General features: G+C 43.5%; 2 protein-coding genes across 4 annotated transcripts; one reads left to right on the top strand and one right to left on the bottom strand.

Annotated features, from left to right (window-relative positions):
• Nucleotides 1-1,137: 1,137 nt before the first annotated feature.
• WDR53 (WD repeat domain 53) lies at nucleotides 1,138-12,375 on the bottom strand. Of its 3 annotated transcripts, none has more exons than XM_024217522.1 (3): nucleotides 12,274-12,375; nucleotides 8,469-8,964; nucleotides 1,138-3,334 (listed from the first exon to the last, which is right to left on the bottom strand). In XM_024217522.1, the coding sequence occupies exons 2-3, from the start codon at nucleotides 8,946-8,948 to the stop codon at nucleotides 2,747-2,749; spliced, it is 1,068 nt and encodes a 355-aa protein (XP_024073290.1). In that variant the 5' UTR covers nucleotides 8,949-8,964; nucleotides 12,274-12,375; the 3' UTR covers nucleotides 1,138-2,746. The 3 variants fall into 3 exon arrangements, with proteins under 3 accessions (XP_024073290.1, XP_024073288.1, XP_024073292.1); XM_024217520.1 differs by having other exon boundaries at nucleotides 12,210-12,285; XM_024217524.1 differs by lacking the exons at nucleotides 8,469-8,964; nucleotides 12,274-12,375 and adding an exon at nucleotides 5,657-5,678.
• A 372-nt stretch (nucleotides 12,376-12,747) lies between these two features.
• Nucleotides 12,748-19,353, top strand: FBXO45 (F-box protein 45). The gene is made up of 3 exons (XM_024217527.1): nucleotides 12,748-12,999; nucleotides 14,186-14,542; nucleotides 16,754-19,353. Exons 1-3 carry the CDS (start codon nucleotides 12,748-12,750, stop codon nucleotides 16,937-16,939), a joined length of 795 nt encoding a protein of 264 aa, XP_024073295.1. The 3' UTR covers nucleotides 16,940-19,353.
• Nucleotides 19,354-23,432: the final 4,079 nt, after the last annotated feature.

The raw sequence follows: 23,432 nt of genomic DNA, 5'->3' as shown, positions 1-23,432 counted from the left end.
GTAGGCATTACTTTGTCACCATGGAAATGTTTGAGTGCTAAATATTCAAAAGCAGAGGATAAAAAAAACAAGATAAAGCATATACAATTGTAAGGAATCTTTTAATCTTTACTGATGCATAAGATGTTGTGATGGGTTCAGTCACAGAGACCCCCTTGAGACTGTCACCTGACGTGCTGAAACTACCTCTGAGCCTGTTTTCCCTGCCAGCTTGGGACTCCAGAACCCTGTCTTGTTGAGCCAGACACGCTACTCCGCTGCAACACAGACCCAGGGTCTGAACCACGCCCCCAACGCTGCAGACTTTAATCAAAACTGCTCAGCAGGTTTCCTATCTCCAGCAGCCAACGGGATCCAAACCCCCCAAATAAATCCGTTTTACTCTGTATAAAGCTTATACAGGGTAAACCCATAAATCGTCCGCCCTCTATAACACTGATAGAGAAATATGCACAGCTGTTTGCTTCCCCAGGTATTAAGCACTTACACTTACTCATACACAAAAGTGATTTTATTAAGCATAAAACATAGGTTTTAAGTGGTTTCAAGCAATAACAGACAGAACAAAGTTACCAAGCAAAATAAAGCAAAACACGCAAGTCTAAACCTAATACATTAAGAAACTGGATATAGGTAAATCTCACCCTCAGAGATGTTCCATTAAGCTTCTTTCACAGACCAGACTCCTTCCTAATCTGGGCCCAATCCTTTCCCCAGTACAGTTCTTGTTAGTTCCAGCTCAGGTGGTAAAAAAGGGGATTTCTCATGACTGCAGCCCTTTTATGGCTTTGGCACAAGGCGGGAATCTTTTGTCTCTCTGGGTCTCTACCCTTCCTTCTAAATGGAAAAGCACCAGGTTTAAGATGGATTCCAGTACCAGGTGACATGGTCACATGTCCTGTGAGACCCCAAGCCTCCATTCTTTCCGGCCTGACTCTCACGAACACAGGAAGGCTTACAAGTAAACAGAGCCATTTACAGGTGATTGATTCTGAAGCACCTTAATGGCGTCCACTTAACATGTTTACATCAGTAATACAAGTTTATATCTTATTCTCCTAACTCGAAACATAGAAATGATACATTCATACAAATAGGATGAACATACTCAGTAGATAAGCTTTGTAATGATACCTTACAAGAGCATATTCCAGTTACATTATATTCACTTATTAGCATAATTTCATAAAGCATATGGAATGCAACATCACCAACGTACAGTGGATAGTTTTGGTAGCCAGAGGGGAATGTCTCCTAAGTATTTTAGTTACAGTTTGGCTCTTTTCTTACGATAAAAGGACAATCCATCTCTCCCATTATCTTACTGCTTGCCACCAAAAAAGCTTCTAATTGACAAACACAAATTAATTTTATTTTAGTAATGTCAGATTTAATCCTTCAGAGTTCAGTGTTTTTGGCAAAGATTGCTCCTTTACATGTATAAACAATGAGAAGGAAATAATTTAATTGGTCAGATTAGTTCCCAAACTGTACAGTAGTGCACTTTTAGCACATTAGTGATACAGGACATCCTGGGAAAATAAACTTTCTGAATTATTTGCACATCCCATAAAAGCCAAGAGTTTATTAAATAACTTCAAAGGCACAGGATTCACATTTGGTCACCTCCCCCCACATTTGTAAGCTAACACTCCACCTAGGGCAAGAGCCTGCTTTCCCTATTCATGCAAGGAGCCCTTGAAATCAGTAATACTATGTGTGTAAGGAAGACAGCAGCACTTGGCCCTCTGTATTTTTATTATACTCTGCATTTAAATTATAAAATGCTCAACTTCACATTTTTCACAGCATATAGGGTTACATAGGATAGTCATACAAGAGCTAGCAGGAGCACAAGTAGCACAGTGATGGAGAAAGCTTTTATTGAAACAGATTTAAAAGATTTTTTTCTTCTCTGACACATGAAATCAGAGGACAAGCCAAGTTAATAGCTGTTAACATTTCCCCCCACCCCCTAATGTTGTTCCAGTCTGAAAATCCCACTTAATGATGAACTTTAAATCAATTTAGCTATTTAACCCCTTCAGTAATTATTCTTAACTATATTAAATTAAAAATAGTTCAAACATGCTTGCAACCCACATTTCAGTTGTCGCAGCTCAGATAATCAGAATATATGTCTAATTCAGGCCTAAATTACCAGAAATGTTGAAATAAGGAAAGCAAAGAACTAAAGAGGGGAATTAGCAGGAAAATTAGTAGTTTTGTTATTGTGCAGGGGTTTTGGAGGACTCCAGTCAATTACACCTTCAGCAAAGCTTACCACACCCATTGATTTAGTTTTTACAGAAAAGGCCACCATTTTTCTCCCAGACTGAATACCTTCTTACAATGTTTGCAGACTGAAACATAAAATGTTACAACCTGCAGCATGAGGCTGCCTCAGTGTCTGCTCATTTTTGAGCCTGCAATTCCTCTCAATCCATTTCAAACAAAGTTACACCTGTATTCAAGATGCACCATCTTCCGACCCCACAAGAAAATATTTACAGTGAAGATGTGCCACTATTGAAAAAGATAAAGCATTGTTACTTATGCGCATAATGTGCCATAGCAAATTCCTGGCCACTTCTAAACATGCATGAGAGCTGGGAATTATTTAAGCTACAGGAAGTTTACTCTCGATGGTAACAAAGAGGAGAGTGCTCTGTAGGAAACCAGGTAGGCCAGCTCACAACAACCCAAAAAACTAGCTACTTGCCAAGATTTCCTTAAACAATGTGGTCTAAGTTTCAATCAGAGGATATACAGATATACAGCTGCTCTGATCGGCAACTAATACCCTCCTGAAGCCTTTGATCTCTGCATATGAAATCCAGTTCACCTTTTCTCCATGTTCTATGCTTAGTTTTGGTAAAACTCTGGCATGTTCATTTGTAACCATTGCGCTGGGCTCTCCATCTCTCTTGGTGGAAGCTGGTGTTCTGGCCTTCCTCCTGTGGATGGATTTCACAGGACTCTTCAGTTGCTTCCCAACTTCATTGCTGACATCCCACAGTAACACCTTCCCATCATTTCCTCCCGAAAGCAGCCAATATTCTTCTGGCAGAAAGAGGACCTGTGACACCCCCAAAGTGTGACCCTTAAACCCCAGCTCCTGTTCAAACTTGACACCTGTTACCCTGAAGATCCGGATTTTACCATCTTCACCTCCACAACCAAAGACGTTGCCACATGCTGCAACAGACAGAGAATGGGCTAGGGGAGGATTAAAGAACTGGCCAGCTGATTGCTGTTCCGCTCCTTCTGCTTCGTTCTCCTGCAGGGTCATGGTCCACAGTGGGCGAGCTTTCTGCAGGTTCCACAGCATAACCTTCAAATCAAACCATAAAAAATGACTTAGCACTATAGCTGCTGAAATAGCCTTCCTATGGTTAGTTGAGACTCGACCCTTGAGAAGGTGGAAGTGGTGAAGAAACCACTCTGAATTGCTTTCGGAGGCATCTGAGCCGCAGTAGCCATGACACACTGACAGTTTTAAGTATGTAACTGAAAAAGGAACACACCAGTGTAATAGGGAATGAGAACAGCATTGAGTCAGACACTTTCTCTGCCACCTTTGGTGACCCATTTTATTTCCTTATCTGTAAATGGGGAGAACGCCTACTTCATAGCAGGGGTTGATGACTTTTGTAGATAATGCTGAACATTAAACATTATATAAGAACTAACCAATTTTCATGATAACATACTAACAGTTCAGGGGAATCCAAGCCTCTGTGCTCTGGACCCCCAGGGCGTTTCAAGTTCCTGGAGCCTGAATGGAGTCCAGCCACTGCCCCAAATCTTTGAGTCCCTTGACCTTCAGGGCGCAGACCTTCTATCTGTCACCTCCTTCTAAGTGTTGGAACCTACTGTCCAGCTGCCTAACCCCTCTGGGTGCAGCACTGACCCTTCAGACCCCCTGATACTTAAACACACCCCTCTCCCAGAACTCGACCCAAAGTGTGAAGCTTCTGATTACATTTGAACTCTTCCAGGGGCAAAATTGTGAATGCTTAACACATACTGGTAGACAGGCTTTGCACTGATTCTAACACCATTGCTCTTTAACAGATAAAGCACAGGAGGCCACAGATCATACAAAACAAACATATGAAATGGCAAGATGCCTCACTTGCTATCTTGCCCTTTCCTTGGGGTACCTGGGTCCAGGAAGGCAGGGTGTTACAGGGTGAGTGCTCTCTCCCTCACAGACTACAGTAAATGGCTCCCAACCCCAGCTGAGCAGACCATCCTCTGCCCTTTTCAAAACTTCAGCCTCCCCCGTTAGGTAACACCCTTGCCAGGCAAACTGTAAAGTGACCTTGTTGCTGTGACTTCCCCCGCTAAGCAGCTCTTCTGGGCTAGGACCAGCCTTTTGTCTAGAGTGAATAGTTTTCCTGTTATTGGGTAGTCCTAAGTAGTCAACTGCTCTGTACTGTTGTTCTGCCCCCACCTTTGGAATTTTTAACCCAACATGGAAGCAAGTACACCATAGAGAAGTCAAAAGGCTGCATGTTCAAAATGGAGTTTGCAGCCTGACAGACACATAGGGATTGTAATTTTACACACAATCCATGAATTATACAGATATATTCTCAATTTATCACACCACAATATTTGCAACCATTCAGTGTAGCACTGCGCTAGTGCATGAGAAGTGAAACTGACTAGAAACAGGCCAGTCTAGTTTCACTAGCCTGGCTGAGTAAAATATAAAAACGAAATATCAATTTTAACAGGTAGTGGCCCTTTAACAGTAACCTCCTAAAATTTCCAAAACAGCACACAGGGATTTACCTGCATGGTTCCCATTATCAGTTAGGGGGAGAGGACCACAACTCAAATTCCATACTCACCTCACTGAATATTTGAGTTCACTTATTTGAAGAGACAATACAAGATGATTAGAACCGTTTCCTGTATTATCATAATCTGGTGAGAACACATCTCCAGATGATAAAATTTAGTAAGACTCTACCACCTGCAGAATCCCCATATTGCAATAAATATGCTTCCAAATGGAGCATTATTTGACTTCCAGTACTGCAAGTCAATTATGGATGAGTCACCCAACAGGGTTAGTGTGTGTGTTAGGTGGTAATTCAAACAAATGATGTTACTGAGCAACAGGAGCACAAGGAAGCTTCAGAAACTGTAAAACATCTATTTTCTTCCTCCACCCCACCCCCAGCATGTGAGGAAAAAGACACATAAAAGGACAAGACTCGGGCCAAAATTTTCAAACTTCATGTGTAAAGTAAGTGGCCTGATTTTCAAAAGTGCTGAGTGCCTGCACCTCCCATTAACTTCAATTGATTTTTGGGTACTCAGCACTTCTGAAAATTATTTCTCCAAGTACCTAAATATAGATTTATGAACTTTAGGCAACCAGGTTTCCAAATCTTAACCATTGTATAAAAAAGTCAGCCCTTACTGAATTACAGCTACATTATGAATTCTAAAATTGAGATTTATAATGAACACTATCACCTTAACTAGGACATGACAAATGTGACAGTGCTAGTGGGAATTAGTATATATGCAGCGGCACAATTATTTCAAATTTGGTGACAATATATACCTCCAGACCAGTGGCACCGCTATGGGCACCCGCATGGCCCCACAATATGCCAACATTTTTATGGCTGACCTGGAACAACGCTTCCTCAGCTCTCGTCCACTCACGCCCCTTCTCTACCTACGCTACATTGATGACATCTTCATCATCTGGACCCATGGGAAGGAGACTCTGGAAGAATTCCACCACGATTTCAACAGCTTCCACCCCACCATCAACCTCAGCCTGGACCAATCTACCCGGGAGGTCCACTTCCTAGACACCATGGTACAAATAAGTGACGGTCACATTAACACCACCCTATACCAAAAACCCACCAACCGCTATGCCTACCTTCATGCCTCCAGCTTCCATCCCAGACACACCACATGATCCATCGTCTACAGCCAAGCGCTGAGATATAACCGCATTTGCTCCAACCCCTCAGACAGAGACCAACACCTACAAGATCTTCACCAAGCATTCTCAAAACTACAATACCCGCACGAGGAAATAAGGAAACAAATCAACAGAGCCAGACGTGTACCCAGAAGCCTCCTGCTGCAAGACAAGTCCAAGAAAGAAACCAACTGAACTCCACTGGCCATCACCTACAGTCCTCAGCTAAAACCTCTCCAACGCATCATCAGTGATCTACAACCCATCCTGGACAACGATCCCTCGCTTTCACAGGCCTTGGGAGGCAGGCCAGTCCTCGCCCAAAGACAACCCACCAACCTTAAGCATATTCTCACCAGCAACCACACACCGCACCATAGTAACTCTAACTCAGGAACCAATCCATGCAACAAACCTCGATGCCAACTCTGCCCACATATTTACATCAGCGACACCATCACAGGACCTAACCAGATCAGCCACACCATCACCGGCTCATTCACTTGCACGTCCACCAATGTAATATACGCCATCATATGCCAGCAATGCCCCTCTGCTATGTACATCGGCCAAACTGGACAATCCCTATGTAAAAGGATAAATGGACACAAGTCAGATATTAGGAATGGCAATATACAAAAACCTGTAGGAGAACACTTCAACCTCCCTGGACACACAATAGCAGATTTAAAGGTAGCCATCCTGCAGCAAAAAAACTTCAGGACCAGACTCCAAAGAGAAACTGCTGAGCTTCAGTTCATTTGCAAATTTGACACCATCAGATCAGGATTAAACAAAGACTGTGAATGGCTAGCCAACTACAAAAGCAGTTTCTCCTCCCTTGGTGTTCACACCTCAACTGCTAGAAGAGGGCCTCATCCTTCCTGATTGAACTAATCTCATTATCTCTAGACTGATTCTTGCCTGCATATTTATACCTGCCTCCGGAAATTTCCACCAAATGCGTCTGACAAAGTGGGTATTCACCCACGAAAGCTTATCTTACGTACAAAAGTAGTCCTTTAACATCAAGGGCCTACTTGTATGAGTGAGTCTTTGCAGGACTACACCCTAATAAGCTATCAAAACCTGGGTATTGCAATGTTTGGAATGTTGTTTGCATTAAGTTTGTATCAGTCACCAGTGGATTATGCCTTCAAGAAAAAAAACAGACCCCGGCATCTCTATGCTCAAAGAATAACCTGAGTCATGTTTGACCATTAGAGGATAGTAAAGGGTACATTGTCAAAGTTAGGGTATACCCCCAAACTGACTTCCCCCTATCTTTTTGCAAAGTCCATGTGATTCAGTAACATTTAAATATTTTTCGTTAAAAAAAATCTAGTCCTAAATAGTAAACCTAAAATAAAAGCTGGAATTTGAAGTGAGGTAGAGGAAGGACAAATTAAAAAAAGTAATTGATTTCATTTAAGCTTTCAAGAGGTTATTAAAACAAAGGAATAACACATGAAATTTTAAACAAACCTTATCATTGTATGTACCAGTCATAAATGTGCTTTTAACTAATCTGTACTAAATGTCAGAACAGTAATATCAAAAGTTAGCACTTTTTGCAAACCACTCACAACGTTCTGTTTGCAATATTTAATTGGTCCCCTGGGAAAAGTCAGAATGCATAAAGAAAAACAATGATAGTTGATGTAGTGCAAGCTTTCTACAGCCACCTTGTCATGATTTATCCCCTTTCTCCACACCAGACAGAACCTCTGAGTCTTGGCTAATTTAGGCTTTGGGTGATTTGACCTGTGGTCTGTTTGCTGACGACAGACTGAAGTTCTCATCCACAACTATCCAAGGGCTGTCCCTCTCTGTCTTAGGCTAGTTGCTTCTTTTAGCTCTGCTGCCACTTCTCATACCACCCCCTTTGACAGAATACTTTAATTCACTGACATTCAGACCTCAGTGGTTCAGGAGCCAAATTAGTGATCAGTTATGACTCTTTTGGGTAACGTAGTGTGAATTCATTATTTCATTTACTATAGTACTATATATTCATATTTAAACAGCACGATGGGAAATATTTGGGGTTTTTTTATATATATAAATAATTATCACAGCAAAATGAGTGACCAAGTATTATTTTATCAACTAAAATTGGTTAATAACATAGTAAAAGCGCATCCTGATTGGTTAATAATGAAATCATAGTATTTTAATATGTGCTGAAAAAAGCCGCAGGGGCCGCATTAAAGAGCCACTTGCTGCTCGCGAGCCTCAGTCTGAGTATCACTGCTCTAATTCCTGCTTTCCCAACTCTTTTATAATAAAGGAAGGCAATAATAGAAACAATGTAACTGCTGTGCAGAAAACAGCATTATCGTCCTTAGGACACTGCTGGCTATTATGCTGGGGCCACATTAGGAGTGTTGGAGAGCCACATTAACTATCCTAGAATGGAAGAGAAGTACAGCAAATATCTAATTACTCATATCTGGTTGATATTTAAGTTCTCTAGCCATCATCCACCATCTACTATAAAAATCACCTTCATGTCCAGTCCACAAGACACAAGGCATTGAGGGCGCTGAGGTCGAAAGGCTACAGAGGAGCAGATGTTTGAATGCCTCCTCAAGGACCGGCTGACTTTCTTGTTTTCCAAGTTCATAATTTTTATTGCCCCAGAGTCATCTGCAGCAGCCAGGACACTATCTGTCTCATTCACTGACAGGCAATTGATCTCTTCCTCATTCAGATGAAAGCATTCAACTGGCCCCTTGAGGGATCTGACATCCAACATGCTAATGGTTTCACCATGGGAGGTGTATAGCCTGCTGGGGTAGGTGGGAGAGAACACAACACAGGTGACATCATCTGCCCTTGGAAGCTGTATCTGTCCTAAATGAATCCCTTCTTCATTCCAGATTGTGAGTTCTCCTCTCTCTGCTCCGGAAGCTACCAGCCCTTCTTTGTTTACATTCAAGCACAGTATAGAAGAGGAATGTCCACTAGTCCACTTGACTGCCATGATACTTCAAGGGAGTCTGTGAAGGAAAACAAATTGATGTTAGGGAAGGGTTTTTCCTACTACAGTAAAAAATTAAGAATGCAAGCATGCTTGGCTGACATAGTAACATGCAGTGGATGAGATGCTAGTGTCCCTAAGGTAAAACAGACACCTGTATAGGTAAGCACATTAACTGGGACTTGGGCTCAAACAGTATTGACATTTTGCATCATCCCCTTGCTGCTCTATTGTGAGAAGTGCTATGTCCGGTACATGAACTAAACTAAATCACCTTCTGCTAATCTTGAGTAGTTGTCTAGGTGGAAGTTACTTCAGCTGCAACCCCTGCAGCAGGGAGTGTCTTTTCATTATGTGCATACAGTGCTCATCACAATGGGGTCCCAGTCTCTGACTGGGGTATCTAGGTGCTATCACAACACATAAGTTAAACTTTCTATTGCACTTACTGAAAAGAGTAGGGGGAAAATTTCAGGGCTTGTCTATACTTTCAGAGCTGAAGCAGTGCAGCTGAACCACTGTAGCACTTAGTGAATATGCTACCTACGCTGACAGGAAAGTTTCTCCCATCTGTGTAGGTACTCCACCTCCCCGAGAGGCAGTGGCTATGTTGATGGGAGAAGCCCCCCCTGCCAACATAGCGCTGTCTACACTGGGGGTTAGGTCTGTTAACTGTCATTCAGGGGTGTGGTGTTATATTGACATAAGTTCCTAGTGTGACCAAGCCTTAATATCCTAGACAACAGTCCCTCTTCATAAAACAAATTCTTATGTTCCAAGCTGTGTGAAAAGCTACAATTTAGAGCATGACTACTTCCTCTGACTACACAGTCACTGAACTGCTTTGTAAATCACACCAATACCTAGAGTAAGAAAACTGCTGTGTAAGACAAAGTTCTTTTCTTCCTAAACAATAAGCTTATTTTGATAATGGTGGGGTTTGCATGAAGTAACATCATCATTGTAAACAGAACAATGAAAATAGTTTAACTATATACAGCACTACCCACATAAGCAGAAAGGAAACATACAAAGATATGGAAAAACTGAAATGAAAAGTAAAAAAGGACTCCACCAGGGGTGAAGGTAGAATGACGTAAATTGGTGGAGTTGGGAGGAACTGAGTTAATTGAGGGATGAAGTGAACAAGGTTTAAATATGAGATCAGAAGGGAGGAAGTAACCTGTGGTTCAGAGCATTTGAGAGAGAAAAGGTTGAGGAACTTTCTTTGGTGCTTTGACTCTTGCTATTGAATTTTCAGGTAAAAGAGACCAGCATCTAAAACTATAAAAATGTGATGTGCAAAAAACTGTGTTCAGCATTTTTCTAAAGTTGCTGGAAGCCCCAACAGAGGAGGAATTCAGCACTTGTGTACGCTAAAACTTTTTGCTTGTTTGACCCTACTGATGAGAATTAGGTCCTAAAGTATGGATCCCACCAGTCCCCAGCTTCTTGTGTGTGACACCACTGCCTGCAGTCTGCTGGTACACCTGTCCTGGAACCTCACTGCCAAATAATCCTCTCTATAGGGGCAAAGGAAGCCACTTTGAAAAAGTGTGTAGTTTCTTTAAAAAAAAAACACCTTTCTAGTATTGATAAACCCACACATTTTAAAAAAATGTAGGTCTGTAAAATATTTTACATTTTAGTATAATAGGATATAAAGAGAACTATAAAACCATGCTGAATTCCTTATACGTGGCATTTACTTTACTATGGGGTTGCAAGGTGGCACACACATGCATGTGACGCTGCTAGCAGAATGCTTTTACGGACAATTCACATTCCAGGAGCTGGAGATCTGTGGCTGGTCCAGACTTCTCAGGGCCTGAACTTTAGCTAATTTGAAATTTACTAATGTGCTTGATGACCATGTTTCCCCTTATTAGTTGGAGTCATCAGCAAATATGTCTAAGGCTCTGCTCCTACAATTGGATCCACCTAGAAGGACTCTGGCACCTATGAGAATCATATTGTAGGCTGGGGCCTAAAATTGTTGAGGCTTTTTAAACAGCTTTACATGTTATGGTTGAAACAACACAAATATATTAAATATTTCAGCAATTTGGCATTCCAATCCAAAGTGTGGTAAGAAGCATTGCCTCTATTTTAAACCAAACATGATTTGTTCAGATTTTGTGGTGGAGGCAAGGATCAATGCTGTTAAATATATTAATGGTTTTAAATTGTAAACTCTTGGCAGGAGGGATTTTTTAAAAATTGTACAGCACACAGCACATCTAACAAAGCTCCTTATGTGCATGCAGAGGTAGGAAATGGCTGTAGTTCAGGTTTACAGTTGAGGGTGGCAGCCATAGGTAAAGCCCCCTGGTGGGGAGGGATGAGCAAGAGGAAGGAGGGGCAGCTGTAGGCAAAGCTCTCCTCCTCCCCCCATGGGATGGGTGAGAGTGTGTTTGTGTGGAAGTGGCTGTAGACAAAAGCCTGTGGTGGTGACTGGGGATGGGGGGGTGTAGGAAAGGCCCAGGGGATAAGCAGGAAGAGGGGTGGCTGTATGAAAGGACCAGGCAGGTATGGCTGGACAGAAGATCAGGAAGGGGAGGGTGTTTGGGGGTGGCTGTAGGGATGGCTCGGGGTGAGAGAGAGGAGGACAGCATGGGGGAGGTTAGCAGGGGGATGGTAGGGAAGACCCAGGGGAAGGATTAGCGGGGGAGGGGAGGGGGACAGGGTGGCTAGAGAGAAGGCCTGGGCAGGGTGGCTGGAGGGAAGGCCCTGAGGGGAACAGGGGGAAGATGGCTCGGGGGAAGGCCCAAGCAGGGGTGGGATGAGTGGGGTGGCTGAAGGGAAGGTCCAGGTGAGGGGGAGAGGGTTGGAGATAAGGCCTGTGGGGCGGATGGGGAGGGATCGGGGTGGCTGGAGGGGATAGCTAGCAGGAAGGCCCATGTGGGGGAAGGGAAATAGCTATAGGGAAGGAGCGGACTAGGTGCTCATAGGGAAGGTCCGGGCAGGGGGCCTGAAGGGAAGGCCTGAGAGGGAGTGGGCGGCGGGCTGGAGGGAAGAGCAGGGGGTCGGGGGTGGCTGGAGGAAAGAGCAGGGAGGGATGAGCATGTGGGGCGGGGGTCTCGAGGGCCTGAGCGCAGGAGGGTGTCTGGAGGGAAGGCCCGGAGGGGAATGAACGAGGGGCGGGGTGTGTGCGGAGGGAAGGCCCGGGGGGGATGGGACTGGAGGAAAGGCCCCGGGGATAGGCAGCTCCCACCGCGCCGCTCGCTCTCGTCCGTGCTGTGGGGTGAGGGGAGGGCGCGTTACCTCTGACCACACCAAGCACCCAGCTTCCCCGCGTGACCCGCCTGTTCCGGCGCAGCAGAATTACATCATCTCAAAGTACTTCCGTGCGTCCTCTGCGGCCAAGCTACCGTACGCTGCGGCGCATGCGCTTCCGAGATCCTATGCCAGCTCTACCCGTAACCATCATGGCGCTCCTGCTGTCAACCTCTCCTCGTACAAAGTAGTAGTGACAGCTGCTGTGGAGAATGCGGGGTGGATGGTCTGGGCGTCGCTCGCGGCTATGTTCCCGGGGTAAACTGCGGCACTCTGGACTCTCAGCTGTGCCCCTCCTGCCCAACCGCAGAGCTCACTTCCGCCCGCACTTGTCCCCAGTCGGGGGAGGGCAAACAGCTCGCACCGCCCCCCACTGTACTGCCGGTTCCCGCGAGACTGGCTAGTGCGGCTGGCGCCGCCTCAGGGGCTGGTACAGCGCCTCGCGCCGCCGCGGGGTCTCGCGGGGGGAGGTGGTTGTTGCCGGCCGGCAGGAGGGGCGAGCGGCCGGTGCGCGCCGCCTGAGGCGATGGCGGCGGGCGGAGGCGGGGGTGCGGTGGGGGGCGCGGGCTGGCGGCTGCCCGGGCGGGTGCTGGAGCTGGTGTTCTCCTACCTGGAGCTGCGGGAGCTGCGCAGCTGCGCGCTGGTCTGCCGGCTGTGGCACCACGTCCTGCACGGCGACGAGAACAGCGAGGTGTGGCGCAGCCTGGCCGCCCGCAGCCTGGCCGAGGAGGCGCTGCGCACTGACATCCTCTGCAACGTGCCCACCTACAGGGGCAAGGTGAGCGGGGCCTCGCCACAGGCTCCGGGCTGCCGAACCGGCGCCGCGGGGGGCAGGGCTGGCGGCCTCTGCTGCGCCGCCGGGATCACGGCAGGGCCAGGGTACCCCGCGCGGCGATAGCGACTGTGCAGGGCTGAGCGGCACCGGCCGGCGCTGTCCGCGCACCCGGGCATTGCAGGGAGGGACCCTCCTGTCGCAGCCGCCGTCCTCGCCCCAGCGCTGCCAGAGCCGTTATCTACTCCCTGAAATGACCCTTCTCTACCTTCGCCTTGACAATGGGACTGGCCTATGGAGAGCAGGTTTTCCCTGGCTGCGCCTCCCCACACCCACTGCCATGTTTTCCATCCCCCTGTTGGAGAATGGCAAGTAGATCTGGTATTGCTGAATTGTCATCTTCTTGCAAGGAAGGCTTGTCTTAAGCTGCCGCCATTGGTCCTGCCAGCTGTTCAAAGCAAGTCTGGTCAACTGTGCTTAAAATACTCTGCACAGCCAGCAGGCTGTCTTCATTGCTGTGGCCTGGGAAGCTGAAATCGGGTTGGCTAAATATTTTTATTTATATTTCCCTAATATAGACTAGGCTTTTAATTGCTTGTTTTACAGGTGCCCTCCACTTCCTACCATTCCCCTCAGTCCTCTCTATTGCTCTCTGTCGGGGGCTCAGGTACTCTGGTTCGCTACTCTCTGGAGTCTTCAACCAGTAAACCCCCTATCCTGCGCATAGGTGCTGACTCTGTGGGTGCTCTGGGGCTGGAGCACCGACGAGAAAAAAATAGTGGGTGCTCAGCACTCACTGACAGCCCCATGGATTAGCTCCCTCCCCTCCCCCACAGCCCTCCTGCCTGCCACAATCAGTTGTTCAGTGGTGTGCAGGAGGCACTGGTGGGGAGGGAGAGGAGCAGGAAGAAGTGGGGGGAGGGCAGGAAGGGTCGGAGGTGGGAGCTTGGGGGAAGGGGGTGAAGTGGAGGTGGGGCCTAGGGGGGTAGAGCAGGCGGGGGGTCGAGCACCCCTCGGGAACTCAGGAACTTGGCACCTCTGATCCTGCGTGCTTTTGTGTCTCTTCTACACTGTGGTTTTTTTTTAAAAGTTCGAAATTTGTTGGGAATGGGGTGTAAGATGTTAATGAATTAATTCATTTTATTATTATTCTCTCCACTCAAAAATCCCATCTCTCTTTCTGTGGTTTTAGGTACGGGCCTTTCAACATGCTTTCAGTACCAATGACTGCTCCAGGAATGTGTACATCAAGAAAAATGGATTTACATTGCACCGGAACCCCATTGCTCAGAGCACAGATGGGGCAAGGACCAAGATTGGTTTCAGCGAGGGTCGTCATGCTTGGGAAGTTTGGTGGGAGGGGCCTCTTGGCACAGTGGCAGTAATTGGAATTGCCACAAAACGGGCTCCCATGCAGTGTCAGGGCTATGTAGCACTGCTGGGCAGTGATGACCAGAGTTGGGGATGGAATCTGGTGGACAATAATTTGCTACATAATGGAGAAGTAAATGGCAGTTTCCCACAGTGCAATAATGCACCAAAATACCAGGTGAGTGAGACTAAGCACCAGCTAGAGAGGCTCTACACATCTGTGAACAGCTGTCCTTCAAGAATTGTCAGGCAAGAAAAAGACTTAATTGCCTAATAAGCCTTAACACTGTTCTTTAATATGTCCCTTTTCTATTATAAAAACGTCTGTCTCCTAAACTGGTCTGACATGGCAATGTATACAATATGTTTACCTTTTGAGGGGAAAAATTTACCTTACTATCTTTTTTCTAATTTACTGGTTTATTTTAGATTACATCCCTGTATGGTGTACAGATTCTGGATCCTATGTTGTCTCCTCCAGTTAGAATGAAATTAATCTTGTACCTTTCTTTTTTCTCAAATCTTATCTGATATTATCCTGCATTCATACAGTTCATTGAAAGGCAGCAACCTCTTTTGTTAAAAAACAAACAAACAAAAAAAGGTACTAGAGCATTCTAAATGTTTTAACCAGGGATTTGTTCACCAATAACAGAGCTGTGTTTGATAAGCATTATGTCTTTTTGGCGCATCCCAGCGTTAAGTGTGCTGAGTCTAGCCGGTAATTGGATAGGAATTCTCCAAGGAAGTCCTGGGTGATGCAAAAGTGATGTTTATTCAATAACTGATATTCTTCGAGGTGACATCTTTTGGATAAGACATAACATTGATGTTCAGATAACTTGCCATAATTAAAGAATGTGTGGCACTTTTTTTTTTTCCAAAATAGTGGTATTTAGCTGTGGCCAAATTCCACTTTTGGATAACTACATTCTGCTTACTAGATTTTCTGACAGTGCAGCTTCAATTGAATACACTATACTTCCTGACTTACACTGTTATGTAGTGTTGTTGTGTGATGTTCCACTTCAGATGTGGCTGCATTTTAGTGGGTGAACATTGTTTAATGTATATTTATATATAATATTCCTAAGTCCCCACTCTAAGTAAAGTTAGCTGTCTGAGTGGTATAGCAAACATGATCTGTGTAATGGCACTTAAATTTAAAAAATTGCACTTTTCTCTGAAACATGTATCTATGATTTTTTATGAGTAAAACATAATATTACTGTAATTTAAAAATCAGAGAGACTATTTTTTCTGTAGTTAATTTTGTGCCTTTGATAGCACTATGTATAGTCACTCTGCCTATTTACTTTGTGTGCTCAGTTTCCTTTGTTTGGGTCTTTCACACCCTAACAGGAAAGGAGGGTGGGGAAGAACTTAAAACTATAGCAATGGTCATGGAGACTCAAGGATATGGTGTAGACAAAACTGCTTTGATCTTAGTTTTTAAATTGACTTGATTTCAAGTTGATGTCTCTTTAAAGTATGCTTGAATTAAGTAAAGCATGTGAGATGATCTTTCTTTTCATAAAATAAAGACTAAAAAGTATACATTCTTATGTGCCCTCTTATAAGTTAGAGGTTAAAAGAGACTACATTTGAGGGTGGCTTGACTCTTCCACAACATAGAAGCTTGTGTAATACCATGTTACTGCTTGCTGTTGGGAGCTGTGTACTTATTTAAATTTCAAATCATGCTCTAGGTAAATGAACTGACATGCAATATCATGTTTATATGCTGATCTGTGATTCTCCTGGTGCATTCAATGTTTATTATTCTCATATATCTTTTTTTTTTCTTTTGGCAAAAACAAATGGGAAAAATCTACACATAGTTTTGAAATGTCCTGCTCTATCGGTAAATAAGAGTGTAATGCTAATATTCAGAGTGCATGCTTGGCCAAAGAAGTGATTTAGTTCACCTGGCATACAGCACCTACTTTCTTAAAACCAGTTCTGTGGCTTTAAAATCTCTCTGCAAAGGCTTTACCTATTTAGCATAATAAAAGCTATATTCAGAGTCATGGGAAATTCAGGGTGGAGGCATTACAAAATAGCCACATACTGCAGAACACTGAAGTAGATGTAATGCAGTATATTAATTCTTATTGCCAGATCAGTCACATGAGAAGGGTCACATTTGGGGTATTTAGCCTTGTGATTGTTAACTTGAAATTTTCTCTACAGCTATACAGAATCTTGTGAGCATCAGTGAAACTGACACTCCCACAGAAAAATTAATTCATTTTTATTGAGAAACAGAAAAATGCCCTTCTCTTAAGGTCTCCTGTTCTACTGTCTATGTGGTATATTTGTTTTATTTCCCTTTTAATTGGTCTCCCTTTGAATATTGCCTGACTCTTCTTCCTATCTCCATTTGCAGATAGGTGAGAGGATTCGAGTCATCTTGGACATGGAAGACAAGACATTAGCCTTTGAGCGGGGCTATGAGTTCTTGGGAGTTGCATTCAGAGGATTGCCAAAGGCCTGCCTATATCCAGCAGTGTCTGCTGTGTATGGCAACACAGAGGTGACTTTGGTCTACCTGGGAAAACCTCTAGATGGATAACATTGATTGTTTCATTGGGACATCAAGATGTGGAAGATCTGGAGAAGAAATCTGCACGTTGGTTAGAGGGAAAGATGAACTTGAAATAAAGTGTGGGTGTGTGTGCAAGAAACATCCGGGAAAACAAAGAATTGTGATCTGGAGAACCAGCCATACTGCAGGAATTGTTACATTTCCTTTTTCTATCAAACCAGAAAAATCCTCAGGGTTGGAGTTGGTTGAGTGGGCAGTTCACACATGCATGTTGCAACATATTTCGTTGCTAAGATGGCTGTGTGTGACCTCAAATACGTAAGGAAAGATTTGATAGACGTGCTTGAGGAAATTAACCTGCGAATTTGTAGGTAGCGTGTTTTGTGAAAGACTCCCATTTTAAAACTGTTCCTTCTGGGCCAGTGTGGCTACCAGAGGGGAGAGAGTCTGGTTGGGTTTTATTTATATTTTTTAACATATTGAGAAGCATGGTCTGCCTGGACTGCACTTCTCTTATACAATGAGATATAAACTTTGTGCAGCTATTTTTAAGTGTATTTTAAAGGTTGTATATACAGAACATGTTAAAAAAAAAAAAAAATCCTGTTTAAAGGTTGGCTTCTTTCTTAACTGGGATATAATTTCTTAAAGGAAAAACCACTACATGGCATCAGAACAACCTCTGTTGAGAGATAGACAACATGCATGCAAGTGTTATAAAGCATCTTGGGATGCTTTTGTGGAAGAAGGTGCTACATAGGCTCATTTGGATGTGGAGAAAGTTTCCATGGCTAAAGCAATTTTTGTTTGTTTTCTGTGACAAAAAGAAGCCCCCCATGAGTTTTATTATGCCACAAATCCTGATCCCTATTAACAAGGGAATGCAAACTGATTTACTGGGTTGATCTTCCTCTTGAGGCAGAAAAACTAATTCATCTTTAAGAAGTCATAAAGTTTATAATATTGTAAAATGAGGCTTTCAAAGTAATATGAAAAACAATGTTGAACTTCCTGGGTCTAGACTTTATTTTTCTGTTAAAATGTTTTAATAAGGATTCAAGGCTTCCTTTTGTTTGACTTAAATTGGATGTTTAAAAGACAAACAAAGCCCCAAATATCCAGGTATGGGCTCTGTCCACCTACAACCAAGAGTAGTAAAACTCTCACCTCCCTCTGACAGGAATTCTGGATCAGGTCTACTGTGTGGAGTTTTCACCCATTTCATTTTTCTAAAAACTATTTTTCACAAACTTGTCAGCATTACAGTACTCATGGAATCTGGTATCACAGCCTTCTCAATCAGTTGTGTCCTAAGGAAGTAGATGTAGGTGCTGTAGCAGCTGCTTTCCACAGATGCTGAAAGCTCAACAGTGGTCTAGGAAACTGCCAGCTTCCACAATGAAAAATGCAAAGTTAGCCTCCAACCTGGCAGTAACATCTTAACCTCTAAGCCCTGAGGCCAGCCCTTGGTACTAAAATTTTATTTCTTTTTTTTTTTTTTAACGTTTCTCCAAGCTACACAGAGCTATCTTAACTTTTTTCAGGATTATTATTTGAGGGAAGGGGAAGGAAAACATTTGTACAAACCCTTAATTTGTCTGTGCTAGAGAATCTGAATCATGTAATCTCAGACATATCTTGGAGTTCTCTGTGTATGGGCATGAGAGGAATTTCTTAAGTTATTGATTTCATTTTTTTGTTATCTGATTAAGCCGGGGAAATGGTACAGGGAGCTGTCTGGAATAATTGGGGTGCTGTTGAAGAACTAGGTTTGGAATGCTTTTTACATAATATATAATAGGGTTCTGCTCTGGAACAGACTCTGTTGTTGCTACTTGAAGGGTTCTAAAATATTTATTTGTGTTATGTGTAGTCTGTTACTTAAAGGGAATATCTGTTGAGGTCAGTTTCTCTTGTTTGTTTTTGAAAACAAAATGCACATTAAGAAATGAAAGACCTTTTAAAACATGGAACTGAAACATGGAACAGTTGAATGAAGTGAGACCTGTACATGTGAATAACTTTTAGAAAAATCTAATTGTTACAAACATTTACTATTTCTACTAGATTGTAAACTATATGTCAATACAGCAGAACATTATGGCATCAATTTAAAAACTGTCCTAAAATGAAAGAAAAACTTCAGTTAGATTAATGTGCTCTTTAAATGAGTCTTGGAAGGCATGGCCTCTGCACTTGTTTATGGAATCCAAGTATATATAGCTAATCCCAAGAACTGTTCCAGAGAATTTTGTTCATGAATTAGGTTTCACTTTTCTTTTTCAGGTAATGTCATGCCCTCTTTCCCTATAAATTAGAAGTGGTGGAAGCTGAACATTCCTTTCCTTGGAGGGTGGGCGATGGGGAACATCTTGCTTATGTAAACTTGTTACAACTTATTACTGGAGACCAATGCTAGTTGTACAAAATATTAAAATAAACTCTGCTACAACATAAAAGGAGATGTTTGTGTATTGTTATAACAGCATTCAGGGCATGTTGGTGGGGGAGTTGAAGTAGCAATTTTGAGTGTTGAATTGGATAAATGTCATTAATTTCAACTGCCAAAAAAGTGAGGCCGATTGTGATTGATTTCTGCTGTTTGATTTGTAGTGTGGGCATTTTAAAAAGAGAGAGCCCCTGGCCAATGATTGTAAAGAGTTTGTAACTCAATGGTATATATATGTGCTTGTGTACTCTGAAACACAGGAAATCTCACAGGTGACTTTGACTCAGTTGGGAGCACTCTCCCTAAGAGCCAGAAAGATGTTGGTTCAAGTTTCATACCAGGAGATGAGTTGATATTTATTGCTGAGACTTCATTGCAGTGTGTGCAGTGCTGCACAGAGAGTTCTTTCTGCCACTCTGTGGCTCTTGATGTGAAAGTTAAAGGTCGTGGGTACCTTTAAGGAGAGTGAATAAATGTTTCCCCTCTTAATAAGAGGCTCCAGAGCAGGGGTTCTCAAACTTTTTTTGCTGGGCCCTCCTTTGAAAATATTTCACCCCCTAAAGTTACCATATTTTAAGTTCCCAAATAGAGGACACTGCTGGAGGTACGGGGGTGGGGAGTTGGATACAGCAGCCACCGCTCTCTGACCACCCAATTCTGAAGGCAGCACTGCTGCCAACAGCAACACAGAAGTAAAGGTGGCAATACCATATCCTTCCATCCTTACTTCTGCACTACTGCTGGTAGTGGTGCTGCCTTCAGAGCTGGGCACCCAGCTAGCAGCAAGGCCGTCCCTACGCAAAGTATGCAGCTGACACTCATTTCCTTTCAGATCTTACCCTGGACAATTGACTTTATGGCAAGTGCATTCATTAGAAAAAGATTTTAGGAGTAGTACATTCTCTCACCCTGTGACTGGTAAGCATTTTGCTATTCAGTATTATACAAACATACTTATTTGTAGCTTTCTGATTTTTTTGCTCATCATTCTTAAAATGATACACTTACTAGGTAGTATCACTGGGAATGGAAGATTTAAGGAACTATGCTGTCACCCCCAAACTAACTTTTCTCTATTATAGATGCTGCTTTTAAAATGGTTTAATTTGAGGAAACTTGTCTCAAATGAAAAGTTTTATCCTCTTTGGTTCATTACATTAGTGAAATATAGTCAGGCACTGTAAAGTTGAAAATATCTGAAAATAAATCTATAATCAAAAGGGGTGATTTGGATTAACAGTTGGTAAGTAATTATGAGATCACCTTCCCCTTTGGCTAGGGTATTGGTGGCTTCTTTTAGATGTGGATCTTGCCACAGTCATCTGTAGCACCTCTAGCCTGGGTTACACTGATTGGGGCTACACTTGCTGACACTTTTGAGTATTCTTCTAATAGAGAATGCAGCTCCCTGTTTATTACTGGTGTCTTACTTGTGGCGCATATTACATTGTTTCCATGGGGCACCCTTGCTTCCAGTTTGTTTGCAGAGGCAGTTCAAGGTGGTGTATTTGACTCAAGGCTCTTCATTTTTGGGGTCCTGGTTAGGATCAGAGAGCTGGTCTCAAGGGAATCTTCCTCAACTGAAATCCAACTTAGGTGATCTAACTTGGTATGTATTTTTGTATAGGTAGTGGCCTCTTAGTTCTTGAGCTCCTCCTTGGTCTGAAAGGGCCAGAATTTGAAGGTCTTTAGGGCAAAGCCTGTCAGTTTACTCAGATTTTCCCTGAAGAAGCAGTTTAGAGGGGAAGGAGTTCCATTCTATTTTGGAGGAGTAGGAACAGACTTCTTTCAGGATCATGAATATTTTATTAATAGATTTGTGCTTTTAAATATTTCGTTGTAAATGTGCCTAGAAAGATACTATGTGATACATGACCTTAAAAACCAGATGGCCATCTGTTTATCTTGTATGGAGAAGCCAAGAAGAGCTCAAAAACTTACAAAAGGGAAGACCTACTTTCCCAGATTTGGGACGTATTCTGCTCGAGCAGCAGCCCAGCTGTGTGCTTAAAAAAAAAAAAAAAATTCAAAATTTGCTTCTCTGGTCTGGCAGGGGGTGGGGCTGGCTGATCCTAAAACTTTCCTTTTTCTATTAGTGATTAATGTGATTTGTAATTAATCTTGAATGTGATCCCCAAATCTGTGTATTTTAATTCTAATGTTTTAGCTCTAATTGAATCCCATAACTTCTTTCCCCTCTTTTACTTTCTTGGATGTATGAATTCTAATAATCTTTTCATAAACAAGGAAAACATTGTGTCAAGTATCAGGGGGTAGCCATGTTAGTCAGTATCACAAAAACAACGAGGAGTCCGGTGGCACCTTAAAGACTAACAGATTTATTTGGGCATAAGCTTTCGTGGATAAAAAACCCATTTCTTCAGATGCATGGAGTGAAAATTACAGATGCAGGCATTATTATACTGACACATGAAGAGAAGGAGAACCAGTGTTGACAGGGCCAATTCAGTCTGGGTGGATGTAGTCCACTCCCAATAATTGATGAGGAGGTGTCAATACCAGGAGAGGGAAAGTTGCTTTTGTAGTGAGCCAGCCACTCCCAGTCCCTATTCAAGCCCAAATTAATGGTGTTAAATTTGCAAATGAATTTTAGTTCTGCAGTTTCATAGTATAGAATCATAGAATCATAGGTTGGAAGGGACCTCAGGAGGTAATCTAGTCCAACCCCCTGCTCAAAGCAGGACCAATCCCCAACTAAATCATCCCATCCAGGGCTTTGTCAAGCCTGACCTTAAAAACCTCTAAGGAAGGAGATTCCACCACCTCCCTAGGTAACCCATTCCAATGCTTCACCACCCTCCCAGATAAAAAGTTTTTCATAATATCCAACCTAAACCTCCCCCACTGCAACTTGAGACCATTAATCCTTCTTCTGTCATCCCGTACCACTGAGAACAGTCTAGATCCATCCTTTTTGGAATCCCCCCTCACTCTTCTGTAGACTAAACAATCCCAGTTCCCTCAGCCTCTCCTCATAAGTCATGTGCTCCAGCCCCCTAATCATTTTTGTTGCCCTCCACTGGACTCTTCCCAATTTTTCCACATCCTCCTTGTAGTGTGGGGCCCAAAACTGGACACAGTACTCCAGATGAGGCCTCACCAATGTCGAATAGAGGGGAATAATCACGTCCCTCGATCTGCTGGCAATGCTCCTACTTATACAGCCCAAAATGCTGTTAGCCTTCTTGGCAACAAGGGCACACTGTTGACTCATATCCAGCTTCTCATCCACTGTAACCCCTAGGTCCTTTTCTGCAGAACTGCTGCCTAGCTACTCGGTCCCTAGGCTGTAGCAGTGCATGGGATTCTTCAGTCCTAAGTGCAGGACTCTGCACTCGTCCTTGTTGAACCTCATCAGATTTCTTTTGGCCCAATCCTCTAATTTGTCTAGGTCCCTCTGTATCCTATCCCTACCCTCCAGCATATCTACCACTCCCAGGTTAGTGTCATCTGTCAACTTGCTGAGGGTGCAGTCCACGCCATCCTCCAGATCATTAATGAAGATATTGAACAAAACCGGCCTCAGGACCGACCCTTGGGGCACTCTGCTTGATACCGGCTGCCAACTAGACATGGAGCCATTGATCACTATCCATTGAGCCCGACGATCTAGCCAGCTTTCTATCCACCTTATAGTCCATTCATCCAGCCCATACTTCTTTAACTTGCTGGCAAGAATACTGAGGGAGACAATATCAAAAGCTTTGCTAAAGTCAAGGAATAACACATCCACTGCTTTCCCCTCATGCACAGACCCAGTTATCGCCTCATAGAAGGCAATTAGGTTAGTCAGGCATGACTTGCCCTTGGTGAATACATGCTGACTGTTCCTGATCACTTTCCTCTCCTCTAAGTGCTTCAGAATTGATTCCTTGAGGACCTGCTCCATGATTTTTCCAGGGACTGAGGTGAGGATGACTGGCCTGTAGTTCCCCGGATCCTCCTCCTTCCCTTTTTTAAAGATGGGCACTACATTAGCCTTTTTCCAGTCATCCGGGACCTCCCCGGATCGCCATGAGTTTTCAAAGATAATGGCCAATGGCTCTGTAA

This window comes from Terrapene carolina, unplaced genomic scaffold (genome assembly GCF_002925995.2).
Source record: "Terrapene carolina triunguis isolate 2854851 unplaced genomic scaffold, T_m_triunguis-2.0 Scaffold837, whole genome shotgun sequence".
Classification (NCBI taxonomy): domain Eukaryota; kingdom Metazoa; phylum Chordata; order Testudines; family Emydidae; genus Terrapene; species Terrapene triunguis.
The sequence above is the reverse complement of the archived record's forward strand: the minus strand, read 5'-3'. Positions and strand labels throughout refer to the sequence as shown.

What these genes read in the sequence shown, in the direction of transcription:
- WDR53 (XM_024217522.1), bottom strand. Translation starts at nt 8,948, where the DNA reads ATGGCAGTCAAGTGGACTAGTGGACATTCCTCTTCTATACTGTGCTTG. An exon ending in CTTGTGGACTGGACATGAAG is followed by an intron (nt 3,335 to 8,468) that starts GTGATTTTTATA and finishes TTTGATTTGAAG; the next exon opens with GTTATGCTGTGGAACCTGCA.
- FBXO45 (XM_024217527.1), top strand. Translation starts at nt 12,748, where the DNA reads ATGGCGGCGGGCGGAGGCGGGGGTGCGGTGGGGGGCGCGGGCTGGCGG. An exon ending in TGCCCACCTACAGGGGCAAG is followed by an intron (nt 13,000 to 14,185) that starts GTGAGCGGGGCC and finishes CTGTGGTTTTAG; the next exon opens with GTACGGGCCTTTCAACATGC. An exon ending in ATAATGCACCAAAATACCAG is followed by an intron (nt 14,543 to 16,753) that starts GTGAGTGAGACT and finishes CTCCATTTGCAG; the next exon opens with ATAGGTGAGAGGATTCGAGT.